General features: G+C 32.7%; 3 protein-coding genes across 4 annotated transcripts; 1 reads left to right on the top strand and 2 right to left on the bottom strand.

Annotated features, from left to right (window-relative positions):
* The first annotated feature begins 606 nt into the window (after nt 1–606).
* Nucleotides 607–6,115, top strand: LOC110789452 (UDP-rhamnose/UDP-galactose transporter 6). Of its 2 annotated transcripts, none has more exons than XM_021994116.2 (6): nt 607–834; nt 1,590–1,823; nt 2,923–3,107; nt 3,188–3,388; nt 4,677–4,838; nt 5,583–6,115. In XM_021994116.2, exons 2-6 carry the CDS (start codon nt 1,694–1,696, stop codon nt 5,892–5,894), a joined length of 990 nt encoding a protein of 329 aa, XP_021849808.2. In that variant the 5' UTR covers nt 607–834; nt 1,590–1,693; the 3' UTR covers nt 5,895–6,115. The 2 variants fall into 2 exon arrangements, with proteins under 2 accessions (XP_021849808.2, XP_021849807.2); XM_021994115.2 differs by having other exon boundaries at nt 608–834; nt 1,585–1,823.
* A 374-nt stretch (nt 6,116–6,489) lies between these two features.
* Nucleotides 6,490–7,680, bottom strand: LOC130461113 (uncharacterized). The gene has a single exon (XM_056829048.1). The coding sequence runs from the start codon at nt 7,555–7,557 to the stop codon at nt 6,709–6,711; it is 849 nt and encodes a 282-aa protein (XP_056685026.1). The 5' UTR covers nt 7,558–7,680; the 3' UTR covers nt 6,490–6,708.
* Nucleotides 7,681–16,024: 8,344 nt separating this feature from the next.
* On the bottom strand, nt 16,025–17,396 carry LOC110779979 (uncharacterized). Its single transcript, XM_021984420.2, has one exon. The coding sequence runs from the start codon at nt 17,225–17,227 to the stop codon at nt 16,478–16,480; it is 750 nt and encodes a 249-aa protein (XP_021840112.1). The 5' UTR covers nt 17,228–17,396; the 3' UTR covers nt 16,025–16,477.
* Between the last annotated feature and the right edge of the window lie 1,560 nt (nt 17,397–18,956).

The raw sequence follows: 18,956 nt of genomic DNA, 5'->3' as shown, positions 1-18,956 counted from the left end.
ACTTGCGCTCATTTTAGATACACGCTACCCTTTGACTTAGGGCGTGTTCGGCGGTAGCGTTTGAGGTAGCAGGTAGCGTTTTGACCTAGTCAAGACGCTACTTGTAAAATTTGTAAGTGTTTGGTAAATTAGCGATTTAGGTAGCGGTTAGTGGTTAAGGTAGCGGTCGGGTAGCTTTTGTCAAACGTTACAATTAGTAGCGTTTAAGGTAGCAGGTAGCGTTTGATAAATTTAAAATAAAGTTTTAAATAATATTCTAGCTTTTATTTTTATTTTATAATATCAACCGCTATTTTTACCGAACACTCATACTAGTTACCCGCTACTTTGACAGCTAACCGTTACCCGCTACTATTCACCGCTACTCGCTACTCTAACGCTACCCGCTACTCAACCGCTAACCGCAGGGCCTTAAACGAAGTGCGGAGTACTCCGTCCCTGAAAGATTGCCTTATACTTCCTATCTTATGGGAGGTTTTTTTGTCTTTTAATTGTTTTCATGTTATTAAATAATTCTACATTTAGCATTTTTTGTACTGTATTTAGTTACCTGCGTATCTTATTTAAGTTATGATTTCATGAATTTTTTCACGGGTCTTTCAGAGAAGGAGGAATTACGTAATAAAAATTGAAGAATGCAGCGAATTGGTCCTTAACTTCTTTTGAGGGAGGCAGTGAAAAAATTTACTGACATCAAAAAATAGATTCGCTCCTAGTTTCAGTACAACTGACAACATTCCCTCTCCCATCACTCTCCTCCTCCCCTCCTTCCTTCTAGAAACTTCATCAGTTCTTCATCATTGGTTACCACCATTGCGATCAATTCCTCTTAAGGTAATTTTCTCTCTCATATCCTATTTTCCTTTCAATTCCTAATCTTCTGAATGTTTTCTAGGTTTTTTTCGTTCGCAAAATTTAATGCTTTAAGTTTGTTACATCATGATTGCTTGAAATTCATGGGATTCCGTGATCCTTCATTGTAGAAATGCAATAAAAATTCTAGGGTTTTCCCGATGAAGGCGAAGTATAATGTCGTGTTAGGGTGAAATTGGGGAAACTTTGGGTGGTAAAATTTTGAATGAAAGTTTCCTAAATTATAAGTTCAACGATGAATTCTGAGTAACACCGGGAACTAAAAAAAATCTACGGAGTAATGTTTAAGATTTATATTACGCGCCATTTAAAACATTAATGTACTATTACTTGTCGGTTATTGTGCCGTGTGTTTGTTTAATTGATACGAAGAAAGGAAGATAGAATCATAGAATAGTGCATTTTGATCCTACAAGCGTAATTATGCTATTTTAGTGCTGAATTGATTAATATAGTAAGTTTTTTTATATTTGATTGATGATTTTGGTGAGATTCCGATGAGTTCGTTTAAATATCAATGCACTATTACTTGTCGGTTATTTTACGCTGTGTTGTTTAATTGATACGAAGAAGGGAAGATAGAATCATAGAATAGTGAATTTTGATCCTACAAGATCAATTATGCTATTTTAGTATTGAATTGATTAATAATGTAAGCTTTTTCAGATTTGATTGATGATATTCTTATAATGTTGCTTGCCATTTTTGCAGAATAGTTTTGTATGGGAAAAAAGTTTGTTTCTGCACATGGAATTTTGCCAAGTGATTAACAAAGCTGTGGGCTGAGGTGTTTTGTAGCTTGAAATTTGGATTTAGAGAGATGGCTCTAGCGAGTAAGGCAGAGACGAAAGCTGCTGTTGATGCGGCTGCTTGGATGTTCAATGCTGTCACTTCGGTTGGAATTATTATTGTTAACAAGTTTTTGATGGCTACCTATGGCTTTAGTTTTGGTTAGTTTCTTGCAATAAAGTTTTTTGATGTTCTGTGCTGTCACTTCTCCACCCACACTACCGCAAAACCTATAAATTATATCCCTCTTCTGGAGAAATGAGGTTGCTATCTTGCAATGAAGAAGCATATTCACATGAAGATAAAGTGAATTAGCTTCTTCTTTTGCAGTTTGATTTGACAATAATGTGACTTGTCTTTGTGCGGATATGATCTGCCTGAATATTAGTGTTGGACATATTCAGATAAAAAAGAAAATTGTGAGTGATAAATGCAATGAAGCAAAGCCATGCTACTTCATGATTAGTCAATATCTACAGAGTAACAACTAATTGCTTAGATATGAGAAATTTGATTCATACGTGCTCTGTATCATGTTACATATGTATCTGGACATCAATTAGATTTTATTTCTGAGATTATTAGCTGTTCTTAGTCTCTTGTTTGGCAATTTTTTTTGTACTTCTCATATGCATACATTCAGCATAAACAAGCTCTCTCTTGCAGGCACACTAGTGAGAGAAGATGAGCATTAATTCGTAGATAGAAATAAAAAACATTTGGTAGGACTGCGAGATTGAAGTGAAGTTCACTGGCATCAATATGGATGCGTTTAGGGACTTGTCAGGGTTGAGCTATGACAGCTGTCCATTTTTGGTAAAAATGTAGCGTATTTAAAACAATTTTTTTGAAGGAGCAGTGCCAATATTTATGTGGTTTCGTGAAGATATTGTTTAACGATGATAATAATGACCAGGGATAAATAATTTGAGCTTTCAGAGAGAGTTATTTCTGGAGTAGATTACCCAAGCATTTCATTCCACATCCCACATCACTCTTTGGAAAAACCATTTTCCTTTTCTGTATTTGTCCATTGGTTTATTGTCATTGTGAAAGATCTTCCATGTTCCCTAGATGTTTTGGTTGGGTTATAGAATATGCAGCTTCTGGTGATCGTTTCCCTTTTCCCCTTAATTAAATAGATTCAATGGTACATATTTGGTTGCCTATATCTTTATGATTTTGCAAGTATGTTATATGCAATATTACTGTCAATATTTCCTTTACATTTTTACCGACTTTATTAGTAACATTTTGCAGCGACGACTTTGACTGGATTACACTTTGTTGCCACTACATTGATGACGGTTGTTCTTCGCTGGCTTGGATTTATTCAACCTTCTCATTTACCTTTGCTGGAGCTGCTGAAATTTGTCTTGTTTGCAAATTTTTCAATTGTTGGCATGAATGTTAGTCTAATGTGGAACTCAGTGGGGTTTTATCAGGTGAGAGATCTGTTTGGTTTTGTCTTTCATTCTCCATACTCTTATTATTCCTGCAATAAATTTAAGCTGTTAATTCTCAGATAGCAAAGTTGAGCATGATTCCTGTACTGTGCCTGTTTGAGATCGTGTTTGATAGCATTCGATATTCTAGAGACACCAAGCTCAGCATTGGACTCGTTCTGATAGGTGTTGGTGTATGTACTGTTACTGACGTGAGCGTAAATATGAAAGGTTTTATAGCAGCGTCAATTGCAGTATGGAGTACTGCTCTGCAACAATATGTAAGTTTAAATTTACTTTTATTGACGTGTCTCCGTCAACAATTAAAGACAATGCCAATGAGATGAACTGACTATTTTGAGCAGAAAATTAATGTTAGAAATTATATTAATTTGGTAGAAAGATGATGAACACAAAATGGGTTACAAAAGGTAGTGACTTGAGGCCACCAATCTCTAGGTTCAGTGACATGAGGTCACCACTCTCCAAAGCCTAAGCTACCAAATTCTCAACATGTCCCTCATAACCTAATGTGCACTTATTTATAACTAGTCTACTACACCTACCTAATTTGTCTTCTACCTAATATTACTAACTACCTATTATGCCCTTCCCTTACACTAGATTCATTACAGCCTACTTATGTGGCAGCAGCCTGCAGGGCTAAAAATATACTCCGTATACCACTGGTTTGATGCCTTGATATTTATTCTTATGAATGGTGCTTGTACACAAGTAACTAAAAACCTTGCTCTGTGAATTCCTGGCATAATTGCCTCACTACTGTTCATTGGTACTCCGTACTTGATTATTATAGAGTTTTCACTGGCTGCAACCTAGCCTTGTAGGTGATTTTTTTTTTAAATTCTGAATGGGGTATATGATTGTAGTTACCAGATTGAAGTTACAAGTAAGTTGTAAGGATCAGAAAACGCAGTATTCTCGCTGATTAGGGAACAACCCTCTCCGAGTATTGTGTTCTATTTGGATACCAAAGTGCTGAAATATTGTATTTATCGGAAAGTGGATGATGACGAAGTGTTGATTTTTCATTCTTGAGACATTAGGTTATGTACTGATATTGATGATCTTGTATGTTGGTGATTAGAAGGTTTCAAAGGGCTTGTTTTTATTGATCAGGTGCTTTTAGAATATTAATTGGATACTTTGACCAGCTGTAGTCTGTAGCTTTCAGTAAGAATTTTATAATGGATGACTTTGCAGATTTCATGGTCTTTATGAGGAATTTCTGCTTCCTCCAAGGCATGGTTTATGAGGGCTTGTGGAGATGTAGTACAAGTGTAGTGTGTGATTTTTCCCCGTTTTCTGATATTAGTTTTAAATTATGGGATTCCTTCTGCAGAAGCAAGTAAATTTTGGATCTTATAGGAAGTTTTCCACTGTTAAGCAGACTCATTTGTGTGCACCAAATTGACAATTGATAAGCCTTCTTGTCAATTACTTATTTGTACTTTATATATGTTACACTTTATATATATATGCTTGCTACCCTGTCATACCTTATTTCTTTTGTATATGAGTAAACTTTTTTTTGTGTTGCAAATGCAGTATGTGCATTTTCTCCAAAAGAAGTATTCACTCAGTTCATTCAACCTCTTGGGCCACACTGCACCAGCACAAGCTGGAACCCTGCTTTTACTGGGTCCGTTCCTGGATTACTGGCTGACAAATATGCGGATTGATGCATTCAACTATACTACACCATCTGTTGTAAGTAGACTTTCAATCTGTTGTCAAAACATTTTATCTTTTGTGGAGGAGGTGGCTTTTTTTCCATTGTCGGTGGCCTGGTGGGGGATATTGATTGCACTAGTCTGACTATCCACCTCTAAGGGTTGCCTAAAGCAGTATGCCCCAAATGGAAGTGGGCAAGAGTTTACTTGTATCTGATTCCATCTATGCAAAGTTATGATTGATAGTTTAGTTGGAATAGTCCGTTGTACTTCTTGAATCTGGACAATTATAATCCCCTGTGCAATGTTCAGTATGTCTTATGTGGCTCTATTTATCCGGAAACTTTCTTGGGTAAATTTTTCTGCTGATCTTGTGCATTTTTTCTTGCATTTCTGTAGTGTATATCTATTCTTTTTTCTTTCTGGAATCTGACAGGCGTTAATGAGGTACTGACGTGCAAGCATTACACTGCATTTTAAAATCTAATACTTCGTACATTCTATACCCTCTAATTTTTCCGTCTCTTCTACTTATCCTGCTGCACCGCCTGCACCTGTATAACTGTACTGCAATACTTTAATGCATCAAGTGCACACTGCTGGAAAACTAGGATCTCACATTATTGTTTGCTGACACTTTATATGAGTATGAACTTGATTCGATTCTTGGAGTAAAATAGTGCAATTATAACAGATCTATAATAACTAGTAACATATTTCAGTTTTTCTGTAGCCAATCTGCATTTTCTTGAATATTTCACCTATGTTTTGGTTCCTGCAGGTGTTGATTATTCTGTCATGCATGATTGCAATTGGGACAAACCTGAGCCAATTTATCTGCATCGGTCGATTCACAGCTGTGTCTTTCCAAGTACTTGGCCATATGAAGACAATCCTTGTTCTAATTCTAGGGTTCATCTTTTTTGGGAAAGAAGGTCTGAACATACAGGTGGTAGTGGGCATGATGATAGCTGTTCTAGGGATGATTTGGTACGGAAATGCCTCGTCAAAGCCCGGTGGAAAAGAGCGTCGGAGCCTTCCAACGTCCAAACAAAGGCATGGACAAGATTTCCCAGAAGATGAAAGAGTCTGATAGTTAGTACATAGGATGATTCGAGAAAATTCAAGTCGGGCTAGATTTTCTGAGGAAATGTTGTCATTTAATTCATTTATTTTAATTCTTTAATTCATTAGTTCAGTTGTTGACTGTTGTGCTGTCTATTAGAAGCATTGGGGTGATGTTATGTTTGTGTGAAAAATAGAGGACCCAGCTTATCAAATGTGAATGAAAACTTTTTAACTTAAACTTTTTAACAGGTTATAGCTTTGGTCAGAACTCAGAAGATTAAATTTATAATCAGCTTAATGCAGGAATATGTAGACACAATTTCAATCTTGCAAAACATGGATATGATTCCATATTTGAAAAGCTAGAGAAAAAGAAGACAACATTCTAATAAACTTGTCAGACTGTACCAAATTAACAGCTCAACCTTTCCATTAAGGATACAAGGTGGTTAAACATCAAACTATTATGGTCTAATTGGTAAGCTTGATTTTGTTTTTATAGGGGCTAAATCCTGCAATTCTGAGTATGTATAATTCTCAAATCCAACTAAATTTAAGAATTACAAATTCAATCATTAATAAAATCAAGTCATTAATAAAATAAACATCTACAAAAGAAATCAAAATCAAACAAATATTACTACGTTCATTAACATAAACATAAAGTAATTGAGTGTTAGAGAAATCTAACTCACTCAATTACAAGAATTACTTAATCTAAATCTGTCATACTACCTTTCAAAAAAAGGAAAAAAAAAAAACTGAACCGTGTAACTAACAAAACGAACTTCCACTAGGGTTTACACTTTTTGGCGGGAATCATAGGAAAAAAAACCTGATTATTTCTTCATCTCCTCCTTGGAAACTCTCCTTCTCTTCGAACTGGCTGGACTTGGATTAATTTGATCACCATGATTTCTTTCCAAGACTGTAAAATACAGCATCTTGTTAATTCTATCCCAATAAAGTCCAATTTCATCTCCTTTTTGTAGCATTCGTCTGTCAAGAACTTGGATCTTCCAATTTTTATAGACCACATAACTATTTGCTTCCCAAGTTCTCAAATTTGATTTAAATTGACGTTTTTCATCCCAATCGAAGAAATTAAACTGAATACCTTCTTTGTTCTTGGTTTCAATTTTCTGATCTTCGTTCTCAATGATGTTTTCCTCCACCCAATTCCTGTTGTTAATCAAAAATCGGCCTTGACCTTTATCACAGTCAGATGCTGTCAAGAGTTTTTTGAATGTCCACTTGGGTTCATTCACATTCACAACGGCTAATTGCTCTGGAATTTGATTGTTTGGAGAAGACGAAGAAGTAGTTCCATAATAGAAATACGGAGAAGGTGAAAGAGAAAGAGCAAGACATAAATCACCATCATCATAATATTCTTCTTCTTCTTGTTTCTTGATAATTACTTTCTGGATTACTTTCTCTTTCCCTTTCAAACTTCCACAACAAAGCGAAAGCGATAAATCAAGAGGTTTATCAACCTTAACATTAACAGAGTCTCCCCTGTTTTCAGAGGGTTTGTAACACTTATTATCATCCTTCATCCATGTATTAACCTTTAGCTTCTTGTTTGACTCATGGGGGATTCGAACGACATCACTCGAACTTTTTTTAGGTGGGTTTTCAGATTCTTTTTCGTTGGTTTTCTTTTTGATTGGAAAGTTATTCATCATTTTTCTCTGGTTTTGGGAATATCAATTCAGAAATTAAATTTCAGTGGAGGTTTGGGTTGAAGGGAAAGGTTAATTTCAAGTTGTATTTAAAGGAATTATTTCCGAATTACAATCGAAATAGAATTATGTAATCCTTTTTTAAATTAGATTCAGGAAAATGTTGTATTATTAATCAAATCAAAGTCTTGTAATATGAGAGTTTAATTTTCTTAAAGTTTATAATCGTGTAGATGAATTTCAGTTGTGTACATAACGCTTAACAATCAATTTAGAACTACGAGTCTACGGCTACGAGCTTCGTTTAGTGCTTGGATTTTTAATTTATGGTGCGTATTATTTACTTTTCACTTATTTTCTTTTCTGTGTTTTATCTTATCTAAACTCAAATGAGCTAATTATAACTTATTTTAATATTCCTAATGGTTGTACCAGAGTATAGTTATTTATGGGTGTACCCCCCTCTAATGAAGTGAATTTAAAAATTGCATATATTTTTTTCCGGAAATAAAATATAAATATAAATTATGAATATAAATTGAATAAAAATAGAAATATGTCATTTTCTTTCTCCATTTTGTTGTAATAATCACTCACAAAACATTAAAATTCGACGAATAATGCAACAGATTTGAAAAAAGAACAAGCACGATGATTTTATTTTTCAGATTTCAAGCAAATTTGAGAAAGAAACAATTGACATTCAAAAGAAAAATCATATTTTGAATGAAAAACACAAAAGGAAAAGGTGAGTGGAATACTATGTATTCATATTTTGTCCATTTTTTTAATATTTAACTAATTTAGAAATTTCCTGGTTGAATCTCCATTTTGTCTTTCCATAATTTTGCCAAATTTCTTCAAAAAAAAATCGAATCTAGATATTTAATATCCAAATCTGGATATTTCAAAATGCTCATATTTGTATATGGTAATGTTCATTTTGTGAGACACTAATGTTCATATCTACTTATTATGAAAATAAAATACATGTAATTTGTTTATTAAGTTTTGGAACTTGTACATTGATGTCATATCTAATAATAAATGTTCTTTTTAGTGCATGTAATATTGTCATTCTTTTGTGTAAGTGATGATTTTAAAAAGATTGAATTGGTTCATATCTCCATTCTCTTGCTTAGGCCCTATTTAGTTCACCTTATTTCTCATGATCTGATCTGGTCTGGTCTAATCTGATCTGATCTGACCTGAACTTAGTTTTTCTGATCTGATCTGACCTTAACTTATTTTTTTGATCTAATCTGATCTGATTCTTCATAATTAAGTTTAAACAAAAATCTATATTAAATGACTTACGTGTAAAATAAATGTTACACAAATTTATAATATTGTTAATATTTATTTGACAATTGCTCATGATTTAACTATTCTTTATATTAGATAGACCTAAACATATAAGTTCTGATCTGGATATTATCTCTAAAGATCAATTATGATCTGGACATGATTTGTTCATATCTGTTCTGTTCTGGACATGATGTAACACCCTGATAATTCCTTATAATTTATAATTCTCTTTTTCCGACTAAATAAAAGAATTATCAAGGTATTACCGCCACAGTGATAACGGCTAAGGCTTTTACCAGAATTATGCAGCGAAAATAACTAACTTTCGAAACACATTAAATAGTTAATGGTCTCTTAACAAACTGGAACCATTAAGGCCCAAAACCAAAGCATTAAGTAGTTTAAAACCCATTAACGATAGTTTAAATATTTATAGTAGTCGTGACTAAAATGAAAGTAGAGTTTATAAATACGGAAGATTAAATAGTCTCTCAATACAATTCCCATGATAACTTCTCCCGCAAGTTATCTATACGAACCTGCTTATTGAAAACTACTCCCCAACAACGCAAGTGCAATGTGGGCTGCCTGCCCCGTCCCGAATAGACAAACAGGAACAAACTATGATGGATCATCATAGGGTCATTAAGGCGAAGGCCATAACCGAAAGACATGAAGCACGAAGTCAGCAAAAGCTGAGTACGAACAAGCTAGAATAACAATCTATCCTAACATGCTTCACTTGAATTAATAACAATAGTCCACATGCAAAAGCCATTTAATAAACAAGTAGTCATGGAGACAGACTCGATACTTGACACGACTCTTAACTCACAGATTTATAAGAATTAGATTCGAACGGGTAAAATATAATAACAAAACCACTGAGGGAAATATAAGGGTGTTGGGAGCCAACCAAGCACCAAATAAATAAGGTCGGGCTTTCTACCGACAGTCGGACCATACCGACGGAATTCCTGCGCATACAAGCGATAACCAAAAGAATGAAACAATGTCTTGTATCATTCAAGGAGTTCGAGTTTCTCCTTCACGACTCCCCCCATTGTTCATACTCAAGGTATATATGTTCCAAGAGTTTTGAAGCTCATTCGGGTTAAACTTTACGTTAATTAGTATGTTATGTTCAAGACGACTCAAGACTCAACACAAAGCATAACATGCGAAAAATTAAACAATGACACTTTATTTTAATCCCTTTAGGGCTTGTGATCAAACATAGGACACTTTATTTTAATCCCTTTAGGACTTGTGATCAAACAAAGGACTCAATTGAAATTACTCCCGTTGTTCCTTCTCAAAACACTGTTGAGATAACCCGACATTTTCAATTAACAAGCGGGGTGTGCTCATAGCACGAATAGTCCTTAGTTCAATTCACATAAACTTCTTAAATGTATTCTACTCGGCAGTAGAATAAACGATGCACTGAGGCAAATCCACTAGGCTCAAAGTATGCTAGACATCCCGTACAATAGAATAATCATAATAAATTGCATGCGAAACGCTCATACATGCATATCAATTCAAACAACATGTTTGACATAATTAAACGATTATAAAAGTCCATAACATGATTGTTCCCATAGAATTCATAGATTCTATATTAATTCACAACATGCTTGTTCACACATCAAACATGAATTCTCAACACTTTAAGTTCACATGATTCACAATCAATACACATTATATAATCCTCATGGAATAGGTGGTCACCCTAGTCATATACGTACCTGGAATACCTAAGTACTGGGGCCACTGTGCGAATCACGACTCAAAGCTAGAAATCACATCCTATAAACACAATGGAGAAACGTAATTATTATCCATGTTTACTAAATTTCCAGCAACTATTTAAGATTCTAAAACCTTCATTTTAGTTAGAATTAATCGTTCTTTAACAATTTAATAGTCTCAATTGGTCAATTAAAGTCCTAGTACAAAAACATTGACTTTTGGCCTTTAAAATCATTAAAAAACAACAATTTGCGGTTTTATATTAAATCTGAAAATTAAGTTTGATTTCCGTAATTTAAATCATCATTAATGTAAATCAATTGCCTAAATAGTTGGAATTAAAATCCTAACAATAGGTTATCATAAAAACCATGTTTTGACAATAAAAATTGACACTTTAATTAATTATTAAATCTGAAAATAATAGTTCATATAATTAAAACCAATCTCATCAATTCAAATACGAAAATATTAAAATACGGTGTTCATAACCGTTCCCAGCAGTTTAAATAATCCAAAACAATAATAATAATTTAATAATTTAAAACGGAATTTAGACAAGAGTCAAAAGTATACGGAGTTTTGGAAAAGCAACAACCACAACACAACCTCGTGTTGCGTGTGGGCAGCGAGCGCGAGCAGCAGACAAGGCACGGGGCACTCGACCACGCAGCAGCAGTAGTGCGCAAGGCACACGCGGGCAGCGATGGGCGAGCAGGGGCGAGGGCGCGGGCGCTGGGCTCCGCTCGGCACAACAACAACAGCAGAGCACAGCAATGTGCCGTGAGTGTGCGAGGGTGAGCGGGAGCGAGCGGGAGCGAGAGGTGAGGGGTGAGTGGTGCGCGTGAGGCGCAAGAGGCAGGACAACAGCGCACAGAGTGTGCGGGGCTACGTGGGGCAAGGGAACGAAGGTGCACGAGGTATGTGCGGGCTGGGCGAGCAACGAGCAGGGCACGACTGTGCTTGCTTGCGGCCGAAGGAAACGGCAAGAGGAGAGAGAGAGAGAGAGTCGAAAGAAAAGAGACAGAGAAGAGAGGAGATTTCAGAATTTTAATGTGGGGATTAATGTGAGGAAGGGTTGTATTTATAGTTTTTTCTTCCCTAATGGGATAGGTTTTAAGGTTTTGAGTTGTGCTTGTTAAGGGGTTTAATTAAAATTAGTTTCTTGCAAGCCTTGTTGGGTTTGCCAACGGAATTGGATTGGGCTTGGATTAGAATTAAAATAGTTTTTGAAATACGACCCAATAATTCCCAAATAAATAAATTTGTTTACTTTATTTAATAAAAATCCGGTTTTCATAAATAATTAATAATTAACTTATTTAAAAATAAAATACATTTAAATCACATTAAATGCAATTAAATTCATAAAAATCTTTATAAATACAATAAAATATATTTATAAATTACGAAAAAAATACGAGGTATTACATATGACCAGTTCTTCTCTTGACATGATCTGTACAGTTCAGTTCTGATCTAGACATGATATGTGTAGATCAGTTCTGATCTGGACATGATCGGTAGAGATCAGTTCTGATTGACAGATCAGTTATGCTCTGTACATGATCTATACAGATCATTCCTGATCGACATAATCTGTGCAGAGTCGATATCTAGACCAGTTATAATCTGGACATATCGATTCTGATCTGGACATGATCTGTACAAATTGTTTTGATTTGAACACATTGGTTATAAGGATCGGTTCTGATGTAGACAAGATCTTTGCAGATTTGAACATGATCTGGACATGATCTGTACAAATCAGTTATGATCTGGGTATTATCTGATCCTATCAGTTATGGTCTAGATATATAATGGTTCTGGTCTATAAAAATCAGTTTTGATATGGAAATGACCTGACCATATCGTTTATGTTTGGACTTAATGGTTTTAATTTGGACATGATGAATTTGAATGTTTTATTAATGTTTTTTATGCATTAAGTAATAGATTTTAATTGCACCGACAACACCATTCTTTTTTTATTAAAGCAATAATAGTAATAAAATATTAAATATAATAACAATGATATAAATATATAATAATAATAATAATAATAATAATAATAATAATAATAATAATAATAATAATAATAATAATATGGTATGATCTGATTAAATCTGAAATAAGTAATAAGGTCCTAAAATAAGGTGAAATAAACAGGGCCTTATTTTCAAAAGCTTAAGATCTAGAATTTTGTTTATGGTTCAGATCTAGGTTTTTTCGAGGTTCATATTCATATGATGATTATGTTTGTTTAATTTTTTGACACTTTGATGTTCATATCTATTCAATATGAAAATTAAATTTAAGCTTGTTGATTAGGTTCTGGAACTTAATAATGTTCATTTATGGAGAATAAAATGTTCACTTCTGTTGTGTATAATATTGTCATTTGTCTTGCAAATATTTTTGTATTTATATTTTTGTAAATTTCGGATCTAGATAGTATTTTATGTTCAGATTTGGATTTTTCAAAATGTTCATATTTGTATATGGTTATGTTCATTTTTTGAGACTCTGATGTTCATATCTATTTATTATTAAAATTAAATACATGTAATTTGTTTATTAAGTTCTGGAACTTGTACGTTGATGTTTATATTCTAAGAATAAAATGTTCTTTTTATTGCATGTAGTATCAGAAAATGATGTTCACGTCTACTATTATAAAGATTAAACTTATTATGGTTAACTTGATTAAGCTGTAGAAATTAAGAATATCCATTTTCTGATAATGAAATGTTCATTTTTATAATTTTTTATGTTCAAATTCTGGAAAAAATAAGAGGTATGATGTTCATAATGTGAATGTGTAGTATGTACGGAGTTTAACTATTTAAGTTCAACTTTTTATAAGTTCTCTTTTTATTTTCAAAAACATTTTCATATTCATTTAGTAAATAACACATAAATTGTGTATATTCATTTTGAATAAGTATTGTGTTCATTTATAAAATGATTTATTATGTTAATAGTGCTTGATTTATATGATAACAATTCAAAAACATGTTAAAAATTCATTTTGAGCATGTACATTTATAAAAGGTTGAATGTTCAAGTATAAGCACATTTATTATTCGTTTTTTATAATTCACATTGATTATTCTTGTATATTATCATTAAACATTTTGCATGCTCACCATTTTCAAATCAGTAAATGTTAATTTTTAAATTAGTTGTGATCATCCTATCAAATTATTTACTATTTTCATTTTCAGCCTACAACAATGAGGAAATTGAAACCGTTAAAGTCAAATATTGTGTTCAAATCACACTTCATGCACACATTCAAAAGTATCAAAACTCGAGACTACATCACAAGCAAGATTTAAGATTTAAGATATAGAGAAATATATAAGTGGATGATTTGTACCAATATCTTGTAATTTAAGTACAATTTTACATAGGCGATGCCTAAAATATTCAATTTTTTTGGTAAAAAATGTTATCTGACATGTTTTAATTGCACAATATATGTAAATATATGTTCAATGTAGTAACATAGTAATACAATACTTTGTTCATTTTTAAAATAGTAAATACTCATTTCACAATCAGTAGATAAATGTTCATTTCTAAATTGGTTGAATAAATGAGGATTCCCAAATAATTAGATAAACGTTCATCTTCGAAAGAGTAGATAAATGTTCATTTCCAAAATAGTAAATATTCATTTCCAAATAAATTAATAAATAAATGTGCATTTCCGAAATAGTAAATGTCCATTGCCAAATAAATAAATAAATGTTCATTGCCAAATAAATAAATTAAGTTTATTTCCAAACTAGTAAATGTTCATTTCCATACCAGTATATTAATGTTCAACTTATACAACACAAAACGACGTTGTTTTGGATGAGGGTACAACCAGCTCTGGCCGTACACGGGTACAACAAAAAATTTGCGCTTATTTTAATTACAAATTATACTTTAATAACCCTTAATTATATTTCTCGAGCTTATCTTACCAAATTTATCTGGAATTATTTTTCTTACAATAAGTGGAAATTAAATAAGGTTAATAGAGGAGGAATTCTATGTCAAAAGTAGATTGAGATGGTTAGTTTTATTTATGTATACAAAAGCATGGACAAGATTTCACAGAAGATGAAAGAGTGTGATAGTTTTATTTATGTATACAAAAGCCTGAATGGGTGAATCATCGTCAAGTACATAGGATGATTCTGAGAAAATTCAAGTCGGGCTAGATTTTCTGAGGAAATGTTATGTCATTTATTCATTTATTTTAATTCTTTACTAGGTTCATTATTCAGTTGTGTTGTCTATGATATGTTTCATGATATTATGTACAAGTACAACATGAAGTGAGGACTAACAGAATGTCTTGCGCGCACAAGGTGTACAATAAATTTATTATACACCAAGATAACTTTTATGCATTATTTTGTAACTTTAACCTATTTTTCTGTAACTTTTATATTATAAAATTAAAAAGTTGATAGATAAACATTTTAAAGGGTTAAATGATTAATTTATACATTATTAGTGATTTCGAAGAAATAATTTTTATTCAAATGAAAAAATTTATCATTAAAAAATAGATAACTTTTACATATATAAATATAACTTTTAAGCATTTTGAGTCAACTTTTACTCCCGTGTATAATATTTATTGTACACCCATTATAAATAAGAATTTGTGATCTTGGAACATCAGCAGTTCAGGACTAGAGCTGTCAAAAACTGATCCGACCCGAAAACCCGACCTGAACCGTCCGAACCTGTGACCGACCATGACCCGAAAATATGGTAAAACAGTTAACCCGAAACCCGACCCGAAAAAACCGATAACCGATTTTAACCCGATGTTGTAACACCCGAACCCGACATCCGACCCGAAAATGACCGATAACCGAACTGTCCCGACCGAACAATGACCCAAACCCGATTCGATACCCGACAAGATGTCAACCCGAAACCGATTGTAACTCGATGAAACCTGTTATTGACCCGCCCTGTGATAACCCGATTTACCCGCCCTGTTGATAACCCGATTTGTCATTAACACGACCAAATATTAACTTCAACGATAAATCTATTTTAATTATTTATTACTAGATACTGAAAAATTAAAATGAGAAAAAATTAAAACGTGTTGAACAACTTACCATTTTTATATAAATAAACAAAAATAAAGTTAAACTTGATTTGTTTTTATCTTGGAACATCAGCAGTTCAGGACACCTAAAGTTACACCTAGGGGTGTTAATTAATCGGATAGATTGGATTTCATGTTCCCAAGTCTTATTTTTAATCTAAGTCCAACCTAACCTTTCACAAGTCCAATTCGTACAAAACAAAAAAAAAAATTTGATAGGGGCCAAAATCTGGAATCATGAGAATGCATAATTTTCAAATTCAACTAACTTAAAAAATTACAAATTCAATCATTAATAAAATCAAGTCATTAAAAAAAAAAAAAAGTTATACGACATCTACATAAGAAATCAGAATTTAACAAATACTACTACATTCATTAACATAAACATAAAGTAATTGAGTGTTAGAGAAATCTAACTCACTCAATTACAAGAATTACTTAATGTAAACCTGTCATACTAACCAGCTAGCCTCGACCTAGTGGAAAAGATTTTCACCTGGGTTAGTTCAACCCCCACTAGGGTTTCCCTTACCACCACAACCACCCACTCTCAAAAGTGTCTATCCGGCTAATCCGAACGGGGTTCCGACCTGAAGCACTTCTACTTATCTTTAAAAATAAAAAGAATAAAAAGTTTAGACTAACGTATAACTGAACCGTGTAACTAACAAAACGAACTTTTACTAGGGTTTACAGTTTTTAGCGGGAAGCATAGGAAAAAAAGCCCGATTATTTGTTCATCTCCTCCTTGGAAACCCTCTTTCTCTTCGAACTGACTGGACTTGGATTTCTTTTCAAGACTCTAAAATACAGAATCTTGTTAATTTTATCCCAATTAAGTCCAATTTCATCTCCTTCTTGTAGCTTTCGTTGGTCAAGAACTTCGATCTTCCAATTTTTATAAACCACATAACTATTTGTTCCCCAAGTTCTCAAATTTGATTTAAATTGACGATTTTCATCCCAATCGAAGAAATTAAACGGAATACCTTCTGTTTTCTTGGTTTCAAGTTTCTGTTCTTCATTCTCAATGATGTGACTCTCCACCCAATTCTTGTTGTTGATCAAAAGTCGGCCTTGATCAGTTTTACAGTCAGTTGCTGTCAGGAGTTTTTTGAATGTCCACTTGGGTTCATTCACATTAACAACGGCTAATTGTTCTGGAATTTGATTGTTTGAAGAAGAAGAAGAAGTTCCATAATAGAAATACGGAGAAGGTGAAAGAGAAAGAGCAAGACATAGATTACCATCATAATATTCTTCTTCTTTTTTCTTCATCACTTTCTTGATTACTTTCTCTTTCCCTTTCAAACTTCCACAACAAAGTGAAAGCGATAAATCAAGAGGTTCATCATCCTTAACAGAGTCTCCCCTGTTTTTAGAGGGTTTGCAACACTTATTATCGTTTATTGGAGGGGTTTCTGGGTTAATACCAGATTCTTTTTCGTTGGTTTTCTTTTTGATTGGAAAGTTATTCATCTTTTTTCTCTGGTTTTAGGGAATTATCAATCAAGAAAGTTCAATGAAGGTTTGGGTTGAAGGGAAAGGTTAATTTCAATTTGTATTTAAAGGAATTATTTCCGAATTACAATCGACATAGAATTATGTAATCCTTTTTTAATCAGGTTCAGGAAAATGTTGCAATATTAATCAAATTAATTTTCTTAAGATATATTGTACTTCGTAGCTTATTAGTCGTATAGATGAATTTCAGTTGGGTTAGGTTTCTCTTTTATCTTTAGTAATACGGAGTACTTGTAAAATTGGAAAATAATTTCCTCGTTAATATAATCTATGAAGATAATACCCATTAATGAGAATTTGGCCTAATGGTTAAGAACTTAAGACTGACAGTAGGTATAAGATGACTGTCAGACTTTAAATCTTCGATCCCCAATCCCATTTGTTATTAATATTGCAAAGTAAAAAATTAAAAAAAAAAAAAAAAAATGAATGTACGTATAAGAGTAGCGGTTAGTCATAATAACATATTTTTCTTATGCTCTCTATGTTCTTGTACTTTTTTTTTTCCTTATACTTTATATTATTATTTTGGATAAAAAATTATTATTTTTATATATATGTAGACAATTACTCTGATAACCATAGCAAATTAGAATTGTACTATCTCTGTATTTATTTAAGGGATACACTTGCCTTTTCCGGCTGTATTTATTTAAGAGATACACTTGACATTTTTAGTAACTTATCAACCCCACCATCTAATTGAATAATACATCTAATTTACCCTATGACCCACCATCCTATTAAACAAATAATTTCATAAACTCATCCCACCTCCCACTCCCAAAATGACATGGTCCACCTGTTTACTTATTAAAATATCTACCTAACCCCACTTGCTTTACTATTTTATGTCATTCATTTTTTCTCTTTAATACTCGTGCCCGGCCAAGTGTATCCCTTAAATAAATACGGAGAGAGTAGTGGATTATGATTCTATATTAATACTCCGTATCTTTTATTTATCGTATTATAATAAAACTATAAAATATATTATGTTGTATAAAAGTTCCTCTTTAATATATAGACTTCACAAATTCTTATTCACATGGGGTGTACGATAAATATTGTACACCGAAGTTAAAGTTAGCGCAAAAAGCTTAAAAGTTACCCTTATATATGTAAAAGTTATCTATTTTTTAATGATAAAATTTTTCAATTTAATAAAAAATATTTCTTCAAAATTACTAATAATGTATAAATTAATCATTGAACCTTTTAAAATGTTTATCTAATAACTTTTTTTTTTAATAATATAAAAGTTGGAGAAATTAAACTGGATAAAAGTTAGAGAAAACTGGTAAAAGATATGTTGGTGTACAATAAATTTATTGTACACCTTATGCATGCAAGACCTTTTGTATATACTTAGATTTAGATTATCAGTTCTAAATTTTTTATTATGTTAATACTCCGTATTGTGAAAACATGCAATGAAATTAATTTAACTACATTTTAACATTTTGTTTTTAATAAAATCTATTTAAAATCGATCCTGCACTTTTGATTTATCAAAATATGGAGGATGAAGTAGTAAATTCACATCACTCATGTCCAGCCTCTCTCGAGGGTCTCAGTTGAGCAAGAAAGGGCGATTTCAACTATGGAAATCAAAGCCTCTAATATCAATTAATCAATTATCATGCATGCTGTGAGAATTGAATTGATTAGCATGAGAGTTGAT

The sequence above is a fragment of the Spinacia oleracea genome, chromosome 5, assembly GCF_020520425.1.
Source record: "Spinacia oleracea cultivar Varoflay chromosome 5, BTI_SOV_V1, whole genome shotgun sequence".
NCBI classification, from domain to species: Eukaryota; Viridiplantae; Streptophyta; class Magnoliopsida; order Caryophyllales; family Amaranthaceae; genus Spinacia; species Spinacia oleracea.
The sequence above is the reverse complement of the archived record's forward strand: the minus strand, read 5'-3'. Positions and strand labels throughout refer to the sequence as shown.

Bases quoted from the DNA above. Each gene is read 5' to 3' on its own strand.
- LOC110779979 (XM_021984420.2), bottom strand. From the start codon at position 17,227: ATGAATAACTTTCCAATCAAAAAGAAAACCAACGAAAAAGAATCTGGT.
- LOC110789452 (XM_021994116.2), top strand. From the start codon at position 1,694: ATGGCTCTAGCGAGTAAGGCAGAGACGAAAGCTGCTGTTGATGCGGCT. The intron at 1,824-2,922 runs GTTAGTTTCTTG...AACATTTTGCAG, and splicing joins TACCTATGGCTTTAGTTTTG to CGACGACTTTGACTGGATTA. The intron at 4,839-5,582 runs GTAAGTAGACTT...TGGTTCCTGCAG, and splicing joins ACTATACTACACCATCTGTT to GTGTTGATTATTCTGTCATG.
- LOC130461113 (XM_056829048.1), bottom strand. From the start codon at position 7,557: ATGATGAATAACTTTCCAATCAAAAAGAAAACCAACGAAAAAGAATCT.